At 40.9% G+C, this 25,725-nt stretch overlaps 1 protein-coding gene across 5 annotated transcripts in view; it reads left to right on the forward strand.

Moving 5' to 3' along the window:
- The window catches only part of TTC21A (tetratricopeptide repeat domain 21A), a 61,673-nt gene that overhangs the window by 2,605 nt on the left and 33,343 nt on the right, over positions 1-25,725 (forward strand). For all 5 annotated transcript variants that reach the window (XR_007354876.2, XM_075126023.1, XM_048837511.2 and 2 more), the window contains exons 3-14: positions 847-960; positions 7,373-7,539; positions 9,190-9,312; positions 9,886-10,043; positions 10,846-10,930; positions 11,843-11,941; positions 13,228-13,423; positions 19,488-19,585; positions 20,567-20,767; positions 21,026-21,155; positions 22,945-23,102; positions 23,786-24,001. Coding sequence is in view for 4 of the 5 variants with exons in the window: in XM_075126023.1 (XP_074982124.1) it covers positions 847-960; positions 7,373-7,539; positions 9,190-9,312; positions 9,886-10,043; positions 10,846-10,930; positions 11,843-11,941; positions 13,228-13,423; positions 19,488-19,585; positions 20,567-20,767; positions 21,026-21,155; positions 22,945-23,102; positions 23,786-24,001 (1,745 nt within the window). In the remaining variant the exon portion in view is untranslated. The remainder of the gene's footprint in view (positions 1-846; positions 961-7,372; positions 7,540-9,189; positions 9,313-9,885; positions 10,044-10,845; positions 10,931-11,842; positions 11,942-13,227; positions 13,424-19,487; positions 19,586-20,566; positions 20,768-21,025; positions 21,156-22,944; positions 23,103-23,785; positions 24,002-25,725) is intronic.

The raw sequence follows: 25,725 nt of genomic DNA on the forward strand, positions 1-25,725 counted from the left end.
CAGTTGCTACTTCAGCCTTACGGCTGAACAAGGCTCTGTGGTTTCATATATGCGTGGTTTGAATACCAGTTTGTCCATATGGCTCCTACTGTTTCATACGGTACATAATAAAGATCAGATAGAAAAGAGAGATACTATCCCCAATCAGTATTAAACATATCCTCCCCAGCCCCCAACCATGGGGTCTCCCCGACCTAGATACCCACACCCCTTCTCCCCAAGAGCCCGGGTGTGAGCCCCCGCCATCTCTTGCCCAGACACCCATCCCCCTTCCTACCCAGAGAAACAGCTTCAGGCTGGGTCCCAGGCTTTCACAAAGTTTCCTGTGAGCTGCTCTCACCTTCCCTCTGGGCATGCTGGGAACTGCAGCTGCCACAAACCATCTAGCTGCTTTTCCCTCCCCCCAGCAGTGTCTTCTATAGTATGTGTAAGCTAAGCTCTGCCAGGTCCAGTGGCCCATAATGGCAGCTAGCAGCACTGCAGCCCGTTTCTGTAGGGGAAAGGAAATTTGGTGCATACAATGTTAATTTCTGCAAATTCTGCATTGCACAGTGGCGCAGAATTCCCCCAGGAGTAAACAGCAAATCAGGCTAGTAATGAGACACCTGAACCTGGATCACAAAATATATCTCCATAGTACCATATTCCTCAGTGTTCCAATGTTCCCAAAGCTAGTATACATACTAAATATACAGATATAAACAGGGTAGCTCCAGTTCCAAGGACATGTAATTGAAATGTACTGCTCAGTTAGCCTGAGTCTTTGAGCTGGGTATACAGCGAATTCTTTGAGTGATCATTAAAATGTGAAAATTAGTGAATCTGCTATCTGCATTGTCTTTTCAGGTCAAATACAAGATGCTATCTTACAGCTCGAGAATGCCAGGAAATGCCACTCTGATGTTTCATTATGCTGCCTTTTAGCACTCATTTATGCACATAAAATATGTGAAAATGTTGGTGAGTTTTTCTTATCTGTTAAATGTCATTCATCACAAACTTACAAAAATCAGAAAGTTGACCAAATCAGTGGTCTTGTGCTGCATTCACATATTTAGGTCAAATGAAGACCAGAGGGGGAAAGTAGCCTGAGAGTATTTTTATGGAAATATATGCGCTCTAACTGATGTCTATTAAAAGGATTCTAACTGATTGTTAAATGGAATAGCACCAAAAAGAAATATTGCTGCATTAATTGCTAAACTTACTGACAAGGGCAACCTGTCCCCAGCCACTCATTATCTGCCTGACAGGCTGTTTTGAGAATTAATTAATTAGTTTTTACAGCACTTTGAACTTGTAAAGCGTTATATATTGCTAGGTATTGGAGAACTTGGGGATTTCACAACCGAACAAGGTGTGTCTTTTGAGATAACTATCTCATTATAAAATCCTCATGAAGACAAGGCAAACAGTAGTTTTACCATGATGTAGCTAGCCGAGATATACCCTAGATCAGGAGTGGGCAAAAGTTTTGGCCCGAGGACCATATCCAGATATGGAAATTTTATGGGAAGGCCATGAATGCTCACGAAACAGGGGGTTGGGGTGCGGGAGGTGGTGAGGTCTCTGGCTGAGAGTGTGGGCTCTGGGGTGGGGCCAGAAATGAGTTCAGGGTGCGGGAAGGGGCTCTGGGCTGGGACAGGGGGTTGGTGTGTGTGTGTGAGGGCTCTGGCTGGGGATGGGGATGAGGGGTTGGAGGTGCAGGAGGGTGCTCCGGACTGGGACCGAGGGGTTCGGAGGGCAGGAAGGGGATCAGGGCTGGGGTAGGGGGTTGGGGCCCAGGGAGGGGGTCAAGGGTGCAGGCTCCGAGCGGCACTTACCTCAAGCAGCTCCCAGAAGCAGTGTCATGTCCCCTCTCTGGCTCCTACGTGGAGGTGCAGGCAGGCCCGTTTGCAGGTGCCACCCCTGCAGCTCCGATTGGCCATGGTTCCCGGCCACTGGGAGTTGTAGGGGTGGCACTTGGGCATGGGGCAGCATGTAGAGCCCCCTGGCTGCCCCTACATGTAGGAGCCAGAGGGGGACATGTTGCTGCTTCCGGGAGCTGCATGGAGCCACAGAACGCGCGGAGCGGGGCAAGCCCCCAACCCTGCTCTCTGGCTGGAGCACCAGAGCGGGGCAAGCCCCAGATCCTGTTCCCTGGAGGGAGTTCAAGGGCCAGATTAAAACGTCTGAAGGGCTGGATTCGGCTCCCGGGCCATAGTTTGCCCACCCCTGCCCTAGACAAACCTCCTATGGTATGCCTTGACCAGTTACTTGCCTTGAATTAGCTATCTTATTGTGAACAACACATCTTTTTTTACTATTGACAACACATCTTTCAGGACTGGTCTTCTGAGTTCATGGTGATCTGGTTGTTTAAGCATTAGGCTGGAAATAATTAGACTCTCCAAGAAACACCTAGAAGTTCCCTACATTAAATCCTGCCTAGTTTGACTATACCTTTCACCCTTGCAAATTAGGTGAGTACTTGCAGTTTTTGAGGTGTGGATCTTTCGGATGAAATCTTAAAACCTATATTCTGTCTGCTCTTGTGGACATTACCAGTCCCACGGTACCTTTGCAAGAGTGGGTGGTTGCCTTGGTTTCATTTGCCAGAATAATCCCTCCCTTCTCTCCACACACACACATCCCAGCTTCTGTGCAGCATATTGTGCACTCATTATCTGACTAGTAGCTGACCTCTGACCTTAGAAATAGGCTATATAATTGCTATATGAATGTAGTTAATAAAGCACGTTGGGATCCTTGGGGATAAAAAGTGCTATATCAATCTTATAGTAGAACCTCACTAATTCGCAGTTTATTAATATGCAAAACTAATAATTATCCTCCAAATCATAATTTTCATCTGACATCTCAGCAGAGATTTCATAGCAGAATGCAGTAAGGTGACCTCATATTACTATAGCTATTATTACTATAGCTATGTTACTTTATAAAGCACATTGCTGAATATTTTAATATTGATTATTTGCATTATTGCATGCCTGGGAGTCCCAGTCATGGACCAAGACCCCATTGTGCTAGGTGCTGTACAAACACAGAACAAAATACAGTCCCTACCCCTAAGAGTTTACTATCTAAATATAAGACAAGAAACAACAGATGGACAGACAGACAGGGGAGTTCAAAGAAACAATGAGACAATATTGGTCAGCATCATGGGCAGTGGTCTTAGCACACCAGCAACCTAACCACTGTCAAGTTTTTATAGGTCTCACAGGAAAGGAGAGGAGGGGTTTGAATGAGTTAGCTTTGTAGATGTTTATGGGGAGCTTCCCCCAAGTATGAGCAATAGCGTGGGAGAAAGCACAAAGGTATTTGTTTGAAAGTGTAGCAAATGGGTGATTGAGGCTGACTGAAGGCGGGAGTTGCCCTTTTGATACTGAATGAGAGATGATAGGTAGGGTGGGGAATAGGTCATGAAGGGCCTTGAAAATGAAGACGGATTATTTTATGTTTGATATGATAGAGAAGAGGAGGCCAGTGATGGGATGCAAAGAGAGGGGAGACGTGGTCAAATCAATGGGATAAAGATCTTTGCATCAACCTTCTGAATGTATATCAGTGGGTAAGACTGCATTTGTCAAGGCCAGAGAAAAAGGTGCTGTAGTAATTGAGACGTGAGATGATGAGAGCCTGGATAAGAGTTGTAGCTGCGTGGATGGATAGGAAGGGCCATGCTATGCAGAAAGAATCATCAATATTTTGACATAGCTTGGACTTGAGGACCTAGAGACAGGTCCAAGTGGAAGATGACATCCAGGTTATGGGCTTCAGTGACAGGTAGAATCGTGGTATTGTCCCCAGTGATCAAGATAGAATGTAGTGAAGAGGGCTTCCAGGGGGAGATTAAGAGCTCTGTTTTAGCTATGTTGAGCTGATGGCTAGACATCCACAAGGAGATGTTAGAGAGACACGCTGAGATTTTTATTTGGATGGAAGCAGACAGGTCTGGAGTAGAGAGGTAGATCTTTGAATAGTCTGCATAGAGATGGTAGTTGAATGTGTGTTCGCAGATGAGATTACCCAAAGAAAAGATGGAGAGAGAGAGAAGGATGGGACAAAGAACAGAATTTGTGGAATGCCCCCAGGAAAGCTGAAAGGTGGGGGATGTCCTCCAAAGAACAAGCTGTGAAGTAGGAGACGACCAGGAGAGGATGGAGTCATGAAAGCTGAGGGAGGACAAGATTTCATGAAGTACAGGATCAACGGCATCAAAGGCAGCTGACAGGTCAAGGAACATGAGGCTAGAGTACTGGTTCTAAGATTTGGCTAAGAGAAAGACATTAGCGATTTTGGCAAGAGTGGTTTCAGTTGAGTGCAAGGGGTGGAAGCTCTATTGGAGACGCTCTTAGATGCAACTCTGGACAGCTGTTGTAAAGAGTGTGTTCAGTTAACTGAGAGGTGAAAAGGAGATGAGACAGTAATGGAGAGGCAAGTAGGGTCAAGAGTGACTCTTTTAAAATGAGATTGACTAAGCATGTTTGTCTTGTGTGGGGAAGAAGCCAGAGGACAGTGAGGGAGATTAAGGAGAAGAGTAGTGTAGGGCAGGGGTTCTTAATCTTTTTCTCTTGGAGGCTCCCCTCAACATGCTATAAAAAGGGTGAGCCCTCCAGGGCTCAGTGGGGGCGGGGAGGACTTGGGGCTCCGGGCCGGCAGGGGCGGTCCTTCATAGGTGTAGTTTGACTTTTATTTTGAGGGGGCAAGGGCCGGCGGGGCTTGGGCCAGCTCTACACAATGTGGTCCAGGGAGGGAGTGACCCCTCCACTCCCTGACTCACCTCAGCAGGCCACCCAGCGGGGACACAACGAAAAAATATAACTCAGAGGGTGGACTCAGTTCAAAAAGTTTGAAAACCATTCAGGGTGCAGGGAGAGGGGTAGCTCTGTGTCAGTAGGGGGTAGCTCAGGGTGCAGGGAGAGGGTAGATAGAAGCTCTGTGCTGGGAGGGCTCCCTATGCAGTGGCTGCTCTCCAAGGGCTCTGCAGCCCTGAAGCTGGGTCCCCCCGCCCAGGCAACTCTTACTGGCTGCATGAGTAGTCAAAGAGGGGTGGGAGCTGAGGAGCAGCCGCAATCCTGGGCACCAGCAGCAAACGTGGGAATGCCACAGCTGTCCGCTCTATGGCACCACCAGCCAGAGGAGCAGCTGCTCCACACTGCCTAGCTCTGGCTTCTCACCTACAACCTGGCCAGAGGGCAGGGTCTGAGGGGAACTGGGGGAGATGAGGAGGGAGAGGAGAAGCCGGAGCTGCCCCCGGGACTACCCCACTCTGGGTAAAACACTGCAGCTTGGGGGGGCAACACCCTGCCCATGGGCTCAGGGCTTCTGCCCGCGGAAGCGCTAGGGCTCAGGGCTTCAGCCATGCGCTGCTGCTGGCTTCATCCTGGGGGTGCACCCTGAGTGGGGTGATGGGGTGATCCCAGCTTCAGTTGGGGGGGTGCCAGGGCTCCTGACTTTTGTCCTGCACCGTGGCCAGCTTCTGATGGGGTGGAGGGCATTGGGGCTACCCTGCTACTCCCATCTTCAGCCTTGTGGGAGGGGCACTGGTGCTCCCAGCTTCAGCCCCACGCCGCTCCCAGCTTCAGCCCCACGCCACTCCCAGCTTCAGACCGGGGGGACACAGAGGGTCCCAGCTTCTGCCCTGCACCGCTGCTGGCTTCAGCTCTTCACTGCGCCACTGCAGGCTTCGGAGAGGGCCGGGTGCCAGGGCTTGGGGCACCGGGTTTCAGACGGCGGGCCTGTGGCCCCCCTGAAAGGTCTTGCAGACCCTTGGTTGAGATGTAGGGTATGAGAATGTGTGCAAGGGAGGTCAGGAGATGGGGCCACTGGGGTAAGTGGTGGGGTTATAGGAAGAGAGCAGATGAGAAACTTCTGAATCTGTGACCAGGGAGAAGGAGGAGAGAGTTGTAGGGGGCAATACGGGAAAGAAAGGCAAGCCAAGGGGAGAGGCATATTTTGTCAGTTTTCCCTTAAAAGAAATCGGCCCGTGCAGAGGGAGAAGTGGAATTAGGAAGAGGGAAAGGTTTGAGGAGTGAGTTAAAGGTTGTGAAATGGCAGCTGGGATTGCAGGTGTGAGATTCAGTGAAGTAGAGTTGATTAGCCTGGAAGATGGTAGAACTGAAAAAGGAGAGAACAAAGCTGTAATGGAGGAAGTGGGCCTGGTCACTGCATTTTTGCCAGAGACTCTCCACAGCAGGGAAGCAGGAGTGTAGGAAGTGGTTTTTGGGGGTGAGCCAGGGTTGGGGGCTGGCAAGGTGGACCTTTCAATGGGAGAGGGGGACAAAAGATGTAAGAGTGGAGGAGAGTGAGGAATGGAGTGAATCAGCAATGATATCAGTGGGGAAAAGATATTGTACTATGAAGAATTAAACTACACAAATTAAAATAAATGGGTAAATTTTATTTTATTATGCAGTAGCCTTGATGTTATTAAAATTGATTACTCTCTTATTTGCTCATTTGTAAAATTCTGTAATCCACAATAGGTAGCCCAGTCATTAGTACACATTAGCAAGATTCTATTCTATTACTGTTAACATCAAACACAAAAATGAGTGGGAGCATTCCACAATGTTAGTACATCATTCAGAGCACTATTTGTTGTTAATTGTTAACATATTTATATAATTGTTAAAGAACAAGAACACAAAGTAGATGGAACAACTAGAAGGAAAGGAGTAGGGAAAGAAAGAAAATATGGAGAGGGAAAGAGGACTGTTTATAGAAAGATAAGAGGAGAAAATAGAGCGGCATGAGAAAGCCAAGAGAAGGCAAATAGGCTTAGATTATAAAATGATTTCACTAATTGTTTGGACAGTTCCAGGAGTCATTAATCTGTTTTATTGTATTTGGTACCAAGCAGTGTGCAAGATTATTTCATAATACCAGGGAGAGAAAGGCAGGGAGCTAATATTAAATCTAATTGGAGTTATTTGCAGAAAGATATTGCAAGATATTGAGCACCTTCTATTCATGTTAAAGTGAATGGGATGGGAGTGTACTGTGCTCAGTACCTCCAGGATTGGGCCCAAATCTCACACATGTTGAGGGGAGAATAGAGCCTACAGTAATAGAGAATGGTGTGCTACTTTTTTCAATTTGTCTGTATGCAAAAAAATAACTCCAGTTAAAATATACCAGTTCTAAAAGGAAAACAGCCTGCTATTTTTTGCCCTGATTCTGCAAGCCCTTACTTGCATGATTAGCTTTGAGTTCAATGGAACTACCCATGTGAAAAGTTATCCACGTGTATAAGTGTTTGCAGGATTGGGGCCTTTGGTTCATTTGGCTACCAAATACCATATTTTGGCATTATATAAGTTCTATATATGTTTTAAACATTTTTGGTTGGGATATTTGCTTTCAGATCGTGATGCTGTTTTGGAGCTGGAAAACAAATTAAAGGAAACCCGGAAGACCGCAGGAATTAATGCATTATATTATGCAGGAATGTTTCTGTGGTTGATGGGTAAAAATGATAAAGCAAATGAATACATTGACAGAATGCTGAAAATGTCTAATGGATCTAGAGAGGTAATGTATATAAAGGTTTTTCACCCATAAGACAAATGTCTGGCTGAAGTTCTTAATATTTAAAATTAAATGTAATCACAGTTTTAATTAGATGGTAAAAAATAAACCGGCAAAACATAGTCTACTATCCTTAAACTTAGATTTACCTAGATGTAAATATCTTGTTTCATACACAAGCTGAGGTGAGAGCTGTTTGATGCTGTTTTTAGAACAGTTTGAAGTGGATGTCTCCACCTCAATCCAAAGCAATATTTTTTTGCAAAGGAAAATAACTACATGCTGAGTTTCCACCATGAAAAATGGCACTGGCTTTACTCACTGTGTACAAATACATTTGTGTACACTTTGAACAAAAACATTACTACTGTGTGCAAATATATTGTTTGTTGTAAAAACTGATGAAACAATTTTCACAGTACACAGATGATCAAAACACTAGTGTGTGTGTGTGATGCTACTGACTTGAAACGAATGAAGCAAATTGTTTCATCGCGGTGCTGTGGAGTAGGACAACTATCACACAAGTATGCCATGATGGGCCATCTTCTATTGTAAATGTGAGGTCGCTCCACTGACATCAGTGGAGTTAATCGATGTAACTGGGCACAGATTCTGTCCATAATTACACAGCCTTCATGCAGATTACCTTGGACTGTGTGCAATTTCTGGGAAGGCCCAACAGCCTGTGCTATAGAGAGGCAAACTCTATACTTTGATGAAATTTTTTTTGGAGGAATTCAGCCAGGGAAGACTCAAGATTTTTCCTTCTCTTGAATTCCCTCCCATGGATTTCATCACAGAAGAAAGCAGACTGGCCACAGAAGCAATATTGAACATGCAAAAAATTAGACAAGCTGGTCACATCTGTCACATGTTAACACATGCCACAGGGTGTGGATATTTATATATTGAAGTTTTGATGGATACACAACAACAGGTGGATGACAAATCCAGCCAAATTTCTCAATAAATATAATAGTTGAGGTTTTTTTCTGAAAATTCTCATCCATCTGTTGATGTGTTGCATCGGAGAATTTAATAGTTTTGACTCCTAATTAAATGGTAAGACAACAATTGCGGGGGGGCGGGGAGTGTGTTCTGGTTTTATCCATATATATTGCCAGTGGAGGATGACCCTTCTAACCAAGATTGTGTGCAATGGCTAATTCAAATATTTGCCAGAATACTGACTTTGAGAATGTTTGAGTCTTGGTCTGTCATTTTTCTTCTGTCAGTAATAACAAAAATCCATTTTATAATCAAGGTAAGGCGCTGAAGGGTGTGCTTCATTGTGCTTAAATGGCAGCTCTTGGTTGGCTAGGCACTTGACCATAATGTTCATTGAATTTTAGTGAGGAGGATGCTCTTGTAATTTTAAAGACAGGTGTATTGTTATTAGGCTGCATCAGTTATTGCTATGTATGGCTGAAAGTGATGCTGCTTTCTGATGTTATACCTCTTGTGGCTTAAAATAATTTTCAAAGGTGGTTAGAGATTGTGAGAGGTATCTTTTTATTATTTTTATGCATTTAAATATTTAAACAAAAATAAATGTACTTGAGACAAGAAATTAGGACTTTTCACTGCATATTATGATTTGCCTATTGTGTAACTTAAAATATATGGATTTTTTTTTTTTTACCTTCACAGGGTCTTGTGCTTAAAGGATGGGTGTACTGTACATCTGACAAACAGCATGCTGTTAAGAAATCTATCAAATACCTTGATGAAGGGATACAAGACACCACCGATATATTTGGGATGATGGGAAAGGTATGATTGTTAATTCTTGGGGGGGTTTTAACTCTATTTTATACTTTCCTTCTTACTTCACTCATTGTCATTGGACTTCATTTTTGACAGAGAGGACACAAGACAACTTCCTTTTCCTGTGCCCACACATAGCATTGTTGACCCCTAGGTTGCTTTCCAGAAATATACAACCTGTTTTCAAAGTGATTTAGGCACCTAAAATGCAGATAGGTGCCTTGTGAGATTTTCAAAAGTGCCTAAGCAGGTTCAGTGCCTAACTCCCATTAACTTCCAGCTCCTCCCTTGCTAGTCCTGGCCATGAAAGTGGGTAGAGAATGGAAGATGCTGGTATGCAGTTCTCTAAAATGGTTACTGGTGAGTCTTGTGATGACTGTGTGGGGAGGACTTGGAGGCCCTGAATTTAATCCCCCTTCTTGTTGGCTCCAGTGATAAGTGATCTGGATCTTTTGCTGGTTCAAGTAACGAAGCAGATGGTAATTAGCTACCAATTTAATGATATTCCTTTAGCATATTAGTACAATCTGCCACTTTTCTGAATCAATGAGATTGTTTTTCTTTTTTTTTCCTCCATAGGCAAGATATTTCATGATGCAACAGAACTATTCAGGTGCTCTGGAAGTAGTTAACCAAATAATAGTCAATTTTTCTGGTTTCATACCAGCATATATCCTCAAGATGAGGCTATTTTTAGCTCAGCAAGACTGGGAGCAAACTTTAGAAACTGCACTAAGGTAGGGGATAATAAAAACCAAACAAACCCAGTACAGACTAAGATATGTGATTTCCTTTCTAAATTCTATTACATGCCTCTATAAAGTTGTAACACATATATTTGTAAAGTAAGGGTATATTTCTTCTTCAAATTCATTTACTCAAAATACATTTAACAACTTAAAATATTTTAAGCAATTTTCTTCCATGAGGTCCCAGACTAATTTTTCCTGATATTAAGCACAGTTTCATGGTAACTGAAGTGTGTGTCCCTGGGACAGCATTTGTTATTTATATCAGAGTGTAAATTCTCAGATTATGTATAGTAGCAAAAAAGCCTATCCAGCAGTGTCTCAGAGCTCAGGTCAACTGTCTTAGGCTTGTAGGGCTTGTGATATGGGACTGAAAATAGCCATGTAGACATTCATGCTCAGGCTGCAGCCATGGGCTCTGAGATCCCCCCCCTCTCAACAGATCTCAGAGCCTGGGCTCCAGCCTGAGCCCGAATGTCTATTCAGCTATTTTTAGCCCCGTGGTGTGAGCCCAAGTCAATTTTTGATCTGAGCTCTGAAACTCACTGTCATGGGGTTTTCTTTGCTGTGTAGATGTACCCTTCGGTACTCTAGAGCCACCGTTTTTCCTACTTTCTATTTACCACAATTAGAAATGTATCGTTTATGAAGCTTTAACTCAATGATTAGATTATCTTTCAACATCAGAAAACAAGCTGAATCTATTAAAAATAACTGTATGTACTGTATTCTGTTTTGTTTTGTAAAACTTACAACTTACATATAATACATATAATAATTATTGTTTAAGAATCCTGAGTAAAGATGGGACCAATATAGATGGACTTCAAGCTAGTATTGTAAATGAGCTTTCAAGAACTGGAAACTTGAATGCTGTGAGTATTCTATATTTACAAGTATTTGAAGTATAAAGTTGAGGCCTTGATTTTTTTGTGATCCTTAAAGACCTCATGGTATTTTTTCAAGAGAAGTGGTATGAAGAGGTTCTAATCCTAGAAGACACCCCAATACTCCATGAATCCCAAACCATCCTCTGTCACTGTAGGAGCATATCCTTATATTTCCAATATCAGTATTTTGCACTTCAGAAACCTGGAAGGAGTCTAAAGATGGGATTGACACAGGTCAGCTTTGAAGACTTCATTCCAGCATCAAGTGTGAATGAAAGTATAATACTGATATTGGAAATATAAGGATATGCTCCTACAGTGACAGAGGATGGTTTGGGATTCATGGAGTATTGGGGTGTCTTCTAGGATTAGAACCTCTTCATACCACTTCTCTTGAAAAAATACCATGAGGTCTTTAAGGATCACTTCTAACTTCTAACTTCTGTTCTGCAGTTAGAATAAAATTCATCCAGCAGCACAATGGTGATGGAAGACTGCAACAGAACATTCGTAATTCTGCTGTAGAACAGAAGTACAGGGAGAGTTCACAACATTGTCCTGTGACATAGCTGATGTAGGCTTTTGTGGAGTAGGGGTTGGAGAAGGCTGATGAAGAGACAGAGGAGAGATCAGTGGGTTCATGATTATGAAGCCCATGGGCTTGAGTAGCAGCCACTGAGTCCTGTATCTTGCCTGCTGACTTGATGATGGATTCTATACTCCATCCCAACACAGTCCCCTACACAAAACCAGTCTACGCAGACTTCATTTGGTGGTCATGAATTTTACCCTGTGTAACATTCAGAGGACTCTTGTGTAAAGAATGGTAGTATTATCTGAATTATTGTCTCTAATTTTGAAATAAATTCATTAGTTCATTAAATTTTTTTTCTGCAGGCATCATTTCAACTTAGAGATTTTATTCATTCTTTGGAGACTAAGGAACCTCAAAATGCAGACTTACATCTTCGAAAAATCCTTGTGGTCAGTAGATTGGTAAGCATATTTGTTTAAAAACTGATAGTAATTATGCATCTGTGGAAGCAACTACATAGTTGCAGTTGTAACTAGTTTTCCATTATAGGTCTATTCTGGACCTCTCTGATTCAGTCTCCAAAAAAGAAAAAGAAAAAATCCTTTCCAGCTTAAATGTCCTTTGTGACATCTGATGAAAGGACTTTTTTTTTTTCCTGTAAAGTTTTGGTGCAATTGCTCAAAACATCTGAGAGAGATGAGAGTTTTGAAAATGTAGGTTTTCAGTTTGGCAAAAGTCTTAGCTTTTTTTAAAAAAATCACCTCCAAATGTCTCTGTCTATTAAATTAGTTTGTTTTATTCATCTGCACTCGGTAAGAGCTACTTTCTTTGAGTGCTTTGGGGAACATTACATGGTTAATATTAGAATTACTTGATATGGGCATTATCATGCCACTCTAACTCACATTGGTTAGAACCTTACTCCACAAATAGTCCTTTTTGCCTCAGTGGTGCATACTCACAGACAAAGGTAGTGCTCAACAGGAGTAATTGTGACAGTATCTGGCCTATGGATTTTAGAACCTGTTCATTATTATGTTTGTTAAACATTTACATTGCTGTAGTGTCTGGAGACCTCAATCAGGTTGTAGCCACATTGTGCTGGGCACTGTCTAAACATAGAGAAAATGACAGTCCTTTCCCCCAGAGAACTTACAAACTTAAGGGTCTGACTTTTCTGCAGAGTTCATAAAATCTACAATGCTAAGAAGTTTGCAGGGATAACTTTGAAGAAATGTTGCAAGCAGAAGACCGAGATTCATTAGTTAGCACAGTGTTATCTGGCATAGCTATTATCTAGAATATGTCAGTCACATATTCAGACAATTTCACAGGAAATAATTGCACATAACAGAGGAACCAGCATTTTTCCTTGACAACTTCTACCCAGACCTAGAACTCAATGATTCTGGCTTTGTTATAGGTGAAGTGGGCTCACCCTTAATATTGGAGACAAGCTCTATGAATAATACATAATATGTTTGGCCACCCATTGGATATTCCTCAGAAATGAAGTCCCAACCACATTGACTTCAGTAGAGCCGTGATTTCACTCCAAATATTCCATTTGCCGCTTGGTATTCCAAGCCAGTGGGCCTATTTTATTGTTAACTATTTTGTAGATTTGTTATATTTAAGTACTTATTTTCCCTCTATTTTATCTTGACTGAATTGGAATTTCTTGTGAAATTGTTTCTTTATATTCTGTACATTGTTCAGTAGTCCATGTGAATTTTGTTACTTTCAGTGTGGGAAAAATCAGCAAATCTTGAAGCTAATATATGGATTTATTGAACGCTCGTATACAAAATTAAAGTCTTCAGATGCATGTTTTGCTAATGAACTGGGATATCAACTGATTCTTCAGGGGAAGTGGAAAGATGCTTCTGTGTGGTATAGAAGAGCCATGGAGCTGGATGAAAGCAGTGTAGATGCTCTAACAGGTAGGGTTGGTTTGGTATTTTTAAGAGGACTCTGATAATTTTAAGCTCTTTGGGACAGAGAATTTGCCTTCCTTTATGTTTGGAAAGTGTTAGCACATTGTGGATGCTATTGGAAACAATAGTAATATTTCAAGACACCAGCTACTTCAGTTTTTTTTATTAACAAATATAATATCTGAATGCAACTGGGTTTGATCAATGTTCTTGGTTTTCCTTTTTTGCATTAACATTTGTATTTTTACATACACTCATATATATGGAGTATGTGGGCCAGATCCTTGGGCTGGGCTAAGTCCCTTTTGCACTGCTTCAGTGGTGCAAAAGGGGTTTATAACTGCCCCAAAAAGGGCAGGTGGGGGATTCTTCTACCAAAGGGGAAAATTTGATATTACAAGCCCATAAGGTCTTTTGTATGTTTGCATAGATACTAATGTCATCCACACCAGAAAAATCTGAAAACAAGTCATCCCTATCTACTAACTGCAATAAAGTTTTCAAATGTGCAGGAGTTCTATGAACTTACAGGCTATGAAGGCCTTTACTCATCACTTCAATCGCAGCTTGTGTTCACATCCACTGAATCTCCTCATGAAGTCTCTGTTTATTATGCTTCTCACAGTGTTTCTCCATCTCCTCCTGGTAGCTGTACAGTATCTGCAGCTTCTGCATTTCTAAGTGCAACCTTTTCAGTTCCAACTCTGTTGGTGCCATTGTTGCTCATGCATTCCTGCATCTGGGCACTACCTTCCATACTCCTGAACAGCTTTACCTTAACCTGAGAGATTTTCTGGTTTTGTCCTTGTGGCATCTTCCTCAAGGCACCCAGACGTGTTACTCCAGTGCCTCAGCAAGTAAGAGCTATGCGGCTGCTAAGCTGTGTATCAGCCTCCTGACTCACCAGCTTGTCTGCCTTGCAAGCAAACTCTTCAAGACTATGCCAGTCTAAAATCTTGCCTTGCACTTTCCTGTCCCCAAGTTCCCCAGCAATGTTTCCATGCAGTATCCAGTCCCTCTCAAAAGGGGGACTGAAACTATAAAATCCGGGGCAAACACCCCAAAACATTCCTCTCTCTCCCTCCGCTTTGCATTCACTGTACATGAAGAGACAAAAGAAACAGCCTTTGGACTTTGGGGGAGGGTTGCTGACCTAAAGAGTTTGGTCGTAAGACTGCTGTTAAAACATGTGGTGAGAAAACTTTGCTTTGAATCTAATATAGTTGGTTAAGTTAGGCACCAGTAAGTGTTTTATCTTTATTTTTCATGTAACCATTTCTAAACTTTCTACCTCATTACATGTACTCACTTAAAATCTATATCTTTGTAGTTAATAAACTTGTAGATATAATACAGTGTGTTCAAGTTGAAGTGTCTGGGTAACTCCTTTTGAGGTAACAAGTTGTGTGCATATTATTCCCTTAAAGGAATAATGGATGTGACATATTTGTACTGTCCAGGAGAGGGCTGGGCCGTACAGAATGTACATTTCTGGGGAAAGATCTGGGTCTGGGAGTGTGTTGGGTCACTCTGCAGCATAACCGAGGCTGGTAAGAGCCAAGGGGCGGCTGGCTGGCTGGCTGGCTGCAGCGCGCACGCACACGCGCGCACACACACACACACACACACAGCTGGGAGAGACTTACATGCTGGAGGCTGTTTGTGAGCAGTCCAGGTTGGAGGCTACAGCAGCAAGGCATTGTGAAGGGCACCCCAGGTTACCGGGCAGGGGTGGTACAGATACTCATTAGTCTGGATTGTACCCTGGTATGTCACACATGCCCAGTGCAGATGGAATCTTTGGGAATTTAGCTGCAAAGTTCTAGTAAGTCACTACTGCGCAGGTGCGAACTACAATTTTTCAAAGGCTTAAATTTAACCAAAATTGGGCAGATTTTAACAGGAACAGCAAAAGACACATCCCAGACACAAAGACCTGCCCCTTGCCAATTTCAAGTCCCTGTTCCAAAGCACAAGCAAGAGCTTCTCAAAGAAAAGGTTGCTATGTTTTTTTAACATTGAGAAAACAGCATATTTTTCCTAGTTTTGCTCTTAAAAATTGTTGACATTTAAATTTTGAAAAAATTCAACTTGAAGTAAACACCCAGAGTGGAAAATTTCAGCCCAAATAGTTAAATTTGGCAAAGTTATAAGCAACTGAAAACAAGAGTCTTAAATTGGGAAGTGTTTGGACAGCCTTAATAACGGGCGGAGCTAGCGGTCTGACTTATAATGCTCTTTTGTTAGAGCTGCAGTCTTGTAAGTGCTGCAAATCTCAAAAAGAAAAGCATGCCTAGGGCCCAATCTTGCAATGTAGTAATAGCTCCTTTATCACTGAAATCAACGTCAGTTGAGGGCACATAACACTTAGTACCTTGCAAGATAGGCCCCAGTTCAGCAAAGCACTTAAACAGTTATTTAACTTTAAACTAGAGCTGTTAATTAATTGCAGCTAACTCACGCGATTAACTCAAAAAAATTAATCGTAGTTTTAATCGCACTGTTAAAAAATAAAATATCAATTGAAATTTATTAAATATTTTGGATGCTTTTCTACATTTTCATATAAATTGTATTCTGTGTTGTAACTGACATAAAAAGTGTACGAAAACAAAACAATGTAAAACTTCAGAGCCTACAAGTCCACTCAGTCCTCCTCGTTCAGCCAATTGCTAAGACAAACAAGTTTTTTTACATTTACAGGAGATAATGCTATCCTCTTCTTAGAATCATAGAAGATTAGGGTTGGAAGAGACCTCAGGAGGTCATCTAGTCCAACCCCCTGTTCAAAGCAGGACCAACGCCAACTAAATCATCCCAACTGGGGCTTTGTCAATCCTGACCTTAAAAACCTCTAAGGATGGAGATTCCACTACCTGCGTAGGTAACTTATTCCAGTGCTTCACCACGCTCCTAGTAAAATAGTTTTTCCTAATATCCAACCTAGACCTCCCACACTGCAACTTGAGACCACTGCTCCTTGTTCTGTTACCTGCCACCACTGAGAGCAGTTTAGCTCCATCCTCTTTGGAACCCCCCTTCAGGTAATTGAAGGCTGCTGTCAAATCCTCACTCATTTTTCTCTTCTGCAGACTAAATAAGCCCAATTCCCTCAGCTTCTCCTCATAATTCATGTGCCCCAGCCCCCTAATCATTTTCCTTGCCCTCCGCTGGACTCTCTCCAATTTGTCCACATACTTTCTGTAGTGGGGGGGCCCAAAACTGGACGCAATACTCCAGATGTGGTCTCATCAGTGCCGAATAGAGGGGAATAATCACTTCTCTCGATCTGCTGACAATGCTCCTACTTTTGTAGCCGACATTGCAAGGTATTTACGTGCCAGATATGCTAAATATTCATTTGTCCCTTTGTGCTTTGGCCACCATTCCAGAGGACATGCTGATGACACTCGTTTAAAAAAAAAAAAGTTAATTAAATTTGTGTCTGAACTCCTTGGGGGAGAATTGTATGTCCCCTGCTCTGTTTTACGTGCGTTCTGCCATATATTTCATGTTGTAGCAATCTTGGATGATGACCCAGCACATGTGGTTCATTTTAAGAACACTTTCACTGCAGATTTGACAAAACGCAAAAAAGGTACCAATGTGAGATTTCTAAAGATAACTACAGCACTTGACCCAAGATTTAAGAATCTCAAGTGCCTTCCAAAATCTGATCAGGAGGGGGTCTGGAGCATACTCCACACTCTGGTGCGGAAACTACAGAATCCGAACCACCAAAAAAAAAAATCAACGTTCTGGTGGTGGCATCTGACTCAGATAATGAAAATGAACATGGTCCACACTGCTTTGGATTGTTCTCAAGTAGAACCCATCATCAGCATGGAAGCATGTGCCCTGGAGTGGTGGTTGAAGCATGAAAGGACTTATGAATTTTTAGTGCATATGGCATGTAAATATCTTGCGATGTCAGCTATGACAGTGCCATGAGAACGCCTGTTCTCACTTTCAGGTGGCATTGTAAACAAGAAGCGGGCAGCATTATCTCCTGCAAATGTAAACAAACTTGTTTGTTTGAGTGATTGGCTGTACAAGAAGTAGGACTGAGTGGACTTGCAGGCTCTAAAATTTTACATTGTTTTATTTTTGAATGCAGTTTATTTTGTATATAATTCTACTTTTGTAGGTTCAACTTTCATGATAGAGATTGTACTACAGTACCTGTATTAGGTGAATTGCAAAATACGATTTCTTTTGGTTTTTTACAGTGCAAATACTTGTAATCAAAAATAAATATTAAGTGAGCACTGTACACTTTGTATTCTGTGTTGTAATTGAAATCAATATATTTGAAAATCTAGAAAATAACCAAAATATTTAAATAAATGGTATTGTATAATTAATCGTGTGATTAATCGCACTATTCATCGTGATTAATTTTTTAATCGCTTGACAGCCCTACTTTAAACACATTTTAAAATTCCACTGAAGCTAAGATTCAAGCACATGCCTAAAGTTAAGAACATGCAAAAGTGTTTTGGTGATTGTTCAGTTTGGATAATAATGTGGAGCACAGATCAATTTAACATTTTTTTTATCAATTTAGAAAGAACTTTTTTAGTATTTGCCCACACGGACTGTACTATAGGTATGCATATGCCCCATGCACATCAGATCAGATTTGTTCAGCAGTGGCCTGTAAGTCTGCACTTGTGCCCTACATGTCCTCAACCCCTCACGCAAGGGCATAAAGGATGGAAAGGGACCATCTGCCACTCAGTTCCTTCTTACAACCTGTGGCAGCAAGATAGAACTTCCTTTGTGTCCTATTTACCCTGTAGCTGTATCTTTCTCATTCTTCTGACCGTTAGTGTTAGTTCTTATAGTTATTAGTACCTAGTTAGGCCATTGGCTCTTTTAACAAAGTTGGGAGGAATTTTAGTTTCCTCACGTTACCTTGGTACTATACTTAGCTTCCATCACAGGGATGGTGCCTAAGTCTCCAGATTTTAAAATCCTTCTAGCCTGTGTGGCAGCTATCCCCTTAACTGATGTGTATGTTAAGTGTGTTTCTGGCCTTAGAGAGGGACACGTCCCTGAAAAATATTTGCTCTGTAGATTTTTTTCCAATGTCACCTAACAGGCTGGAGACCTCTGATTGAAATTATTTTTGTTAAAGTGCTAAATAAAAGGTGTGCCTGGTTCTGAGACCCCTTTGTGAAAAGAAGCTCCTGTTGCTTCAAAACTCTATTTAGCCAGTGGTCCTGGATCCTGAGTTTCCTTGGACTCGAAGACACCTAGCACCTCAACAAAGTCTACTGACATGGTCACACAGATCCCCTTGGGTCAGTCAGTTGCTCCTCCTGTCCATGGTAGGAAAGAGTACTGCTCTAAGACTGTGTCCTGGCACCAATCACTGTCACCAGTTTATAGAGTTGCTTCTTGATTCAAAGTCAGCAGGGGTTTGTCTCCCTCCAGAGAGGTTTGACACCACGAGTCGTCTGATATCAGATCTTAAGATTCAGCCAAGGACATCAGTGAAAGTCTCTCTCAGACTTCTGGGTCATGTGACCTCTTGTACAGACATGACACCGCCGTGTTATGTCTCTGTCCACTCCAGCGATGACTAAAGTTAGTCTATCAGCCAAACAGATGGCGTGAATCTGCAAGTAGTCATACTGAGAAGATCCTATCACCACTACTCTGGTGGAAGGATCCACTAAATGTCTGCTACGGTGCCAATCAGAATGAGATCTGTATGAAAAAATACCTGAAGAAAAACGGTTACTTACCTTAGAGTAACTGTGGTTCTTCAAGATGTTTTGTCCACATGGATCCCATAACCTGCCCTTCTTGCTAATGCAGAGCTCTTTAAACTTGGGATTCTGTATTGGTGAAGGAACTGAGTGGAAGTTGGGGCTTCGCTGCCCTTTATGCCCTTGAATGAAGGGCTCATTATATACGCAGGGTGCACGAACAGCCCAATGAACATTGCTGGTCCAAAGAATCCAATCTCATGCACACAGGGTGCTTGTGTACCTTTTTTATTGTTGTGGTTAAATGTCCTTTTTATGTATTTCTAAGCACTTGACATGTTGTTGTATTACAGGTATTATTTGGTGCCAGGTGCTGGAAGGGAAGCTGGATGAAGCAGAGCACCAGCTGGAATTCTTAAAGGAAGTTCAGCAGTCCATTGGAAAATCTGCGGTTAGATATAGAAATACAATTGTTTTTCTTTATTTTTGTTCTTCATTTCTACACATGTTCCAGGCACATTGAACGCCTTTAAAATTCTGTGCAGTTATGCTGGTGTAAATCCAGATTAACTTCATGGACTGACAGAATCTGTCCCACAAACATTAAGAAAATATATTAAATCAATCTTCAGAACTAGACTGTCTAAAAACTTTCTCAACTCCATTCCCCCACACAATTCGTCCTCCTTGGGAAAAGCAGTCTTGAAGTCTTGCTAAGTCTTGAAGGATGTTCTGAAGGCTACCAAATCTGGGCTCTAGATGATCAAGGTGAGAAAAATGTTCCAGAATCAAGGATCCTGCACAGAAAACACTACTGCCAGCCTCCTTTCATTTAGTCAGGGTTGTTAGCTGCAGCTATGATTGCAATTGCTTTTGTAGCACATGGGGAAAGAGACAGTCTTTTAAGCAGATAGTCCCTGCCATTTAGGAATTTATAGGTCAAAATCAATGTCAGTGTTCATCTGGAAATGGATGTGCAGACCCTGGAACACACATGTAATGTGCACCCATTGGGGGATGCTTCTTAACAAGTGGACCACATTCTGCTCTAGCTGTAGTTTCTGAATGCTTCTAAGGTGCAACACCATCTGTGGTTCAGTCATGCAAGATGCTGAGTACTTTACCCCCAGTCTAGCAAAGCACTTAAAGCACATGCTTCTCTTATGATTTAGTAGTGTTTTACACTCATTTGTTACTTATTTGCGTGGATGTAAATGATTATACAAAGCCCTAAAGGTCAAACATTTAGACAAGGGATAGGATAGTTCCCAAAATAAAACACACAATTTGATGTAAACGGATATAAGTAGCCTAAAACTACCTTCAGATGATCACTCTGTGTTTGCCCTGAAATCCACTGGAGTTATGTGCACTTATCTAAAGACAGCATTTGTCCTAATATAGTAAAATATGGGAATTTTCCTTTTCACAGGTTCTAGTTTATCTTCAGGCAGTTATTGCTTCAAAGAAAAACAAGAATGAACCAGTTGCAACTGCCCTTCTGAATGAAGCTGCAGAACTTCATTTTTCTGCTTTGCATGGCCTTCCTCTGAGCATGGAATACTATGAAAAACTAAACCCCATGTTCCTGATTGAAATCGTGAAGGAATATTTAGTCTTCTGTCCCAAACAGGTGGGAATTATTTTAGATTAAATATTTAGTATTGATTTATTATCTGTTTATATTTAACTTTGATATTGTAATTTAGAAATCTAGATGTTTAATTTCTGCAGAATACATGCCCATAACTTTCATTGATCTTATGAGGCGATATATGTAGAAATGGAGGAGAGACTAGACACCAATATATTTTTTTTTGAAATGGTACTCTGTATATTACACTTCTGGAAAATATGTAGTAAGGCCAGTCTAATTCTTAATTTTTCATAGCCTAGGTCACCCGGTCAAATTGTATCTCCTTTTCTTAAACAAGCAGCTGTAATTTTGAATCCAGTGGTTAAAGCTTCTCCTGGTATGCTGGAGCCTCTTTATCTAATGGCACAAGTTAAATATTTATCAGGTAAGACAAGACCATGTTGTTAAATCCAAATAAAAATAAAAATTTACATGCTAAGAAATGATTAAGCTTAAGACTCATTGACTGCTAGAACACATTCTGAAAATTTGGGTTAAACTGAGTTAGTACCTCTTGATGTATGCAGTGTTGTTGTATCCATGTTGGTCCCAGGACATTAGAGAGAAAAGATGGGTGAGGTAATATCTTTTATTGGCCCAGCTTCTGTTGGTGAGAGAGACCAGCTTTAGAGCTTACAGACTTCTTCTTCAGGTCTGGGACAATCCCACCAACAGAATTTGGTTCAATAAAAGATATTACCTTGCCCACCTTGTCTCTTAGTACCTTTTGATGTATTATGCTTCTTTGTGTCCCTCAGTTTGTCCAATGAAATTACATTACACCACAAAATTTGAAACATAGGTGGATTTTGACACTGGCTTATGCAAGTGGCAGTTTTCAAGGGTAGGAGTAGTAAAATATTTAGAAATTTGTCATTAGTTGGTCTCTGATAATGAAACTGAGAGAGAAGAAAATGTGATCATTAGGAATATATTAATTATTGGGATTAAACCAGCCATTATCACTATTTCTCAAAAGTGGAAAAAAATGCTAGTATCTGATGAAAATACTACTCCTGTTTCATTTCCAACTAAATATTCCCTTGGCCTTATGGGCACAGATCCAGTCTCCAGAGATTGTAATGAAAGAGCAAAAAATGTAAATAACTGCCAACGGCTATATAAGACATTTGTGCCATTGAGTGTCTGCACTGAATGAGGTGGGTCTCTGTGGGAGCCATTACTAGCCTGGCTGGAACTACACCATCCTTTAATTAAATTATCTGGAAAAATGCCCCTTTATTTAAAATTATTCCAAAGCAGTACTGGAGAACAGAAGAACTGGAGAGCTACTTCATTGCTGAAGTCCAAGTTGTGACACCACCATATAATCACGGTGGGACATCTTTATTTCACACTGTAAACTGAAATGAGATTTTGCACCTATATGTTGTCACTGAGACTCAACATACTCATATATTCCTCCAAAGTATGGGGTTTATATTTGTATAGGCAATAGTTAGAGAGTTCCCCTCTCAAGGGATTTATTATCATTTCTAAATTGATGCCAAGACACTACAGTGATGAATGTTTTGAAGTAAAAATAATAATGTAAAAGCATGAGGCAAAAGTCATAACAATGCCAAGATATCATACCAGAACTATTTTGTGGTTCTCTCCTACTCATTAAACATCGTATTTCCAGTCTTCTCATTTGGGGAAAAAACAGAAGGTTGTTTCTTCTCTCCTTTGTCGTCTCTCCCGTTCTTGGTTGCTGGGAGAGAAGTACAGTAATATTCTGGTGATTCTTACTCCAGGAGTCAGAATGCTATTTCCCTGCGTCACACAGCAGGGCTTCTCTGATTGATGCTCCTTTAACTGCCAGAGATCCAAGCAGAGCAAATGAGTTTTCATCAGATCTGCAAAGTCAGTAAGAACTACATGTAAGACTGTAAAGAATACCACCCAGCTGTAGAATATATTTGACAAACTGGCACTTTGTACATGCTCTGTACATCATGTTTTATTTATGTTATGCTCTCATTCTTAAAGAGGAATTATATGCTTCATAGGTTAAAGGCTCTGGCTCTTTTCTCATACTGACATACTGAGATACTGACAGCATCATGACACATATCAGACATTACATTTGCGGTATATTCACGTTGCTTATTTAAGACAGTTTATAAGAAAAGCAGGTCAAAAACAAAAGAAAATGGTCAGTTGTTTTTCAGGTGAGTTGGAAAATGCACAGGGTACTCTGCAACGTTGTCTAGATTTGGACCCTACATCAGCGGATGTCCATCTTCTAATGGCCCAGATCTATCTGTCTCAAGGAAATTTCAGAGAGTGTTCTCATTCATTGGAGTTGGGGGTCAGCCATAATTTTCAGGTAAGAGCTAGTACTGACTTCAAAAAATCTTTTTACTGGAAGTATTTGTTCACAATATACAATACACTGTGTGAGTTAATCCCTTATATGTTGTACTAAACATTTTCCTCTTAGGAAATATCCTTAACTAACTTACACTCCACAGAAGTGAGAAATGCAGATATACTGATACCAGCTTCAGCAGTGGCATACACCACCATACGCCATTTGTTCACTTTTGTATGTTAGTGCTTTCAGAAGAGTCGGTACTCCCCAGTCAATGATCTTTCATGGCTGTCTCCTTATCACCATATCAAATGTATGGGAGGAGCTACAGTAAAGGGTGTGGTCTAATGTTCTGAGATTGATCACTTTTATTCTCCCTATCTGTAGTAACAGATGCCTTCTTAACAGACAGGGTTACAACATTTATGATCTTGAGATATTTTCTTAGTTTTATTTTTGAGTGAACATTCTTGAGTTGAGAGCAATTTATCTATATCAGAAGGACATCTATTTAGCGTTCCAAGTCAAAGTGGTTTCAGTGCACTTGACAATTCCACAGTAATGGTTTCTCGACAACCAGCAATTGAGAATAGACTTTTGAGTACTTGCATAAGTAATCATTGCAGGATCAGGCTCTGGTTGCAAAGTAACTGAATTTTTGTCATGAACATACAGCATACACTTACTACTTTTTTCAGGTTCGTGATTATCCACTGTATCACTTCATCAAGGCCAGAGCACTGAATAAAGTAGGAGATTATCCAGAAGCCATAAAAATTTTAAAAATGATTATCAATTTACCTTATATGAAGAAAGGTGAAAGTAAAAGAATCTTTGGTACCAGTATAACAACCGATGAATGGGTGTCCATATATCTGGAACTTGCAGAAGCTCTTCGACTCAATGGGGAACTGGTAAGAAATTGAATGTAAACTACATTTTCAGTAAGGAAAATGTCATAAATTTTAATTAAAAAGTCAGGAGCCATTCTGATTAGGTAAATCTAGAGTAATGAAACTCGGTAAGGAAAACAAAACTGGCCATACATTAATAGAGCACAACAAGAATGATGTTTGTAATCTAGATTAGTTGCTAAAATATCTCTTGAAAGATGTTGTGAAATTCATTAGGCAGATATGATATTTTATGATTGTAAATTGACCCATAGGAGTCTTTTCTGTGTCCGGTCTGTGTCTGTCTGACCTTGTAGGAAAAGGAGACATCTAGAAGAAGGTACAGAATCAATCTTCTTGGGCCTCCCTAAGCAGTTTTGAGGGGGCAGTCACACAGAAACTATACTTTTCTTACACAGTAAAAGAGTCTTAATTTTTCAAACTATAGGGATTTTGAACCGAACAGCACAGTTCCTCTCCAAAGAAGAAGTCCTTTTGGTATACAGTCCATTTGTTATAGCAAGCTCTGCATATATTTTATATGATGTGACTATACTCTGTACATTTTAAGAATTGTAGAGTTAGTCCAAGTGTCTCATTAGGCTCATAACTTCACTGGGCTATGAAAATTGCCCTGTTCCTTAGCAATGCAATGAAGATGATTCCAAATGTCACTGAGGGGATAGTTAACATTCACTTTATCAATTATCCACTATATATTATGTTATTATTGTATGTAATAATATTGTCCTCTATATACCTGTGAGGTACTTGATGGCAATTAATCTGAAAGCATGTGTTTATACAGAATATGCCAACATTTTAGTGGTTTCCCCTAACAATACTGGGTGAAATTAATGGGAGTTTTGCCATTGACTGCAATGGAGCCAGGATTTCACCCACATTGAGTGTAGTGTACGATACATGCTAAGTACTTCACTACATAGAACAGACAGTATAAAATAACAAGTGGTTTTATATATATGCAAACAAGTTTTATATATGGATCCTACAACTAATAGCTGAGAAGTTGTGTGACTAAAACTTTCCATCTCACCCTCAAAAAGCTATTTAAATATTCCCACAATAAGTAGTCATTCAAAAAAGGCCATTTGTAGTTCTAACTAGAAACAAAAATTGAATGACCTAATAGGTACATTTTAATTCCTAATTTCAAAGTTAAAATACCTATACTATTTGGAAACAGTAGTATAGCTGTCATCTTGTGTATTATGTGTGTATACATTGTCCTCAGCTTAGTCTAGAACCTGATCCTGAGACGTGCCTTTCACTGTAGTGTGAGCTGTAGGCACTCAGTGTTTCTCGGAATCAAGTGATTAGAATGTGCTTTGGGCACAGTCCATAGTGTCCTCTGTAGTGCTCATTAAATTATGTGTAGTAAAACTTGTCACCAGTCATTTAACTGAGATATGTGGCAACTGCAGTAAATCCAAAATGAAGTGCCTTCTGACACACTTAAAAAAATCAGGAGAATAGACAATGAAGAAAGTCTCATGATTTGTTGGTGCCTTTTTTCCTTTGGTAATAATAGCATCAACAGCTTCCAGTGTCATTCTTGTCTCCTCATGGAGAATTAGTCTATGCTGTTCTGAAGTGCTGAACATTCCCTCTCTTGCCAATTAAAATATATATTGCTCATGAGAAAGTTTGCCATTAGAGTTGGGACAAATTGGTTAATTGAAATAAAGCATCTCAAAACAAAAGGGTATTAGGTTGAATATTTT

The sequence above is a fragment of the Caretta caretta genome, chromosome 2 (genome assembly GCF_965140235.1).
Source record: "Caretta caretta isolate rCarCar2 chromosome 2, rCarCar1.hap1, whole genome shotgun sequence".
In the NCBI taxonomy this organism is placed as follows: Eukaryota; Metazoa; Chordata; order Testudines; family Cheloniidae; genus Caretta; species Caretta caretta.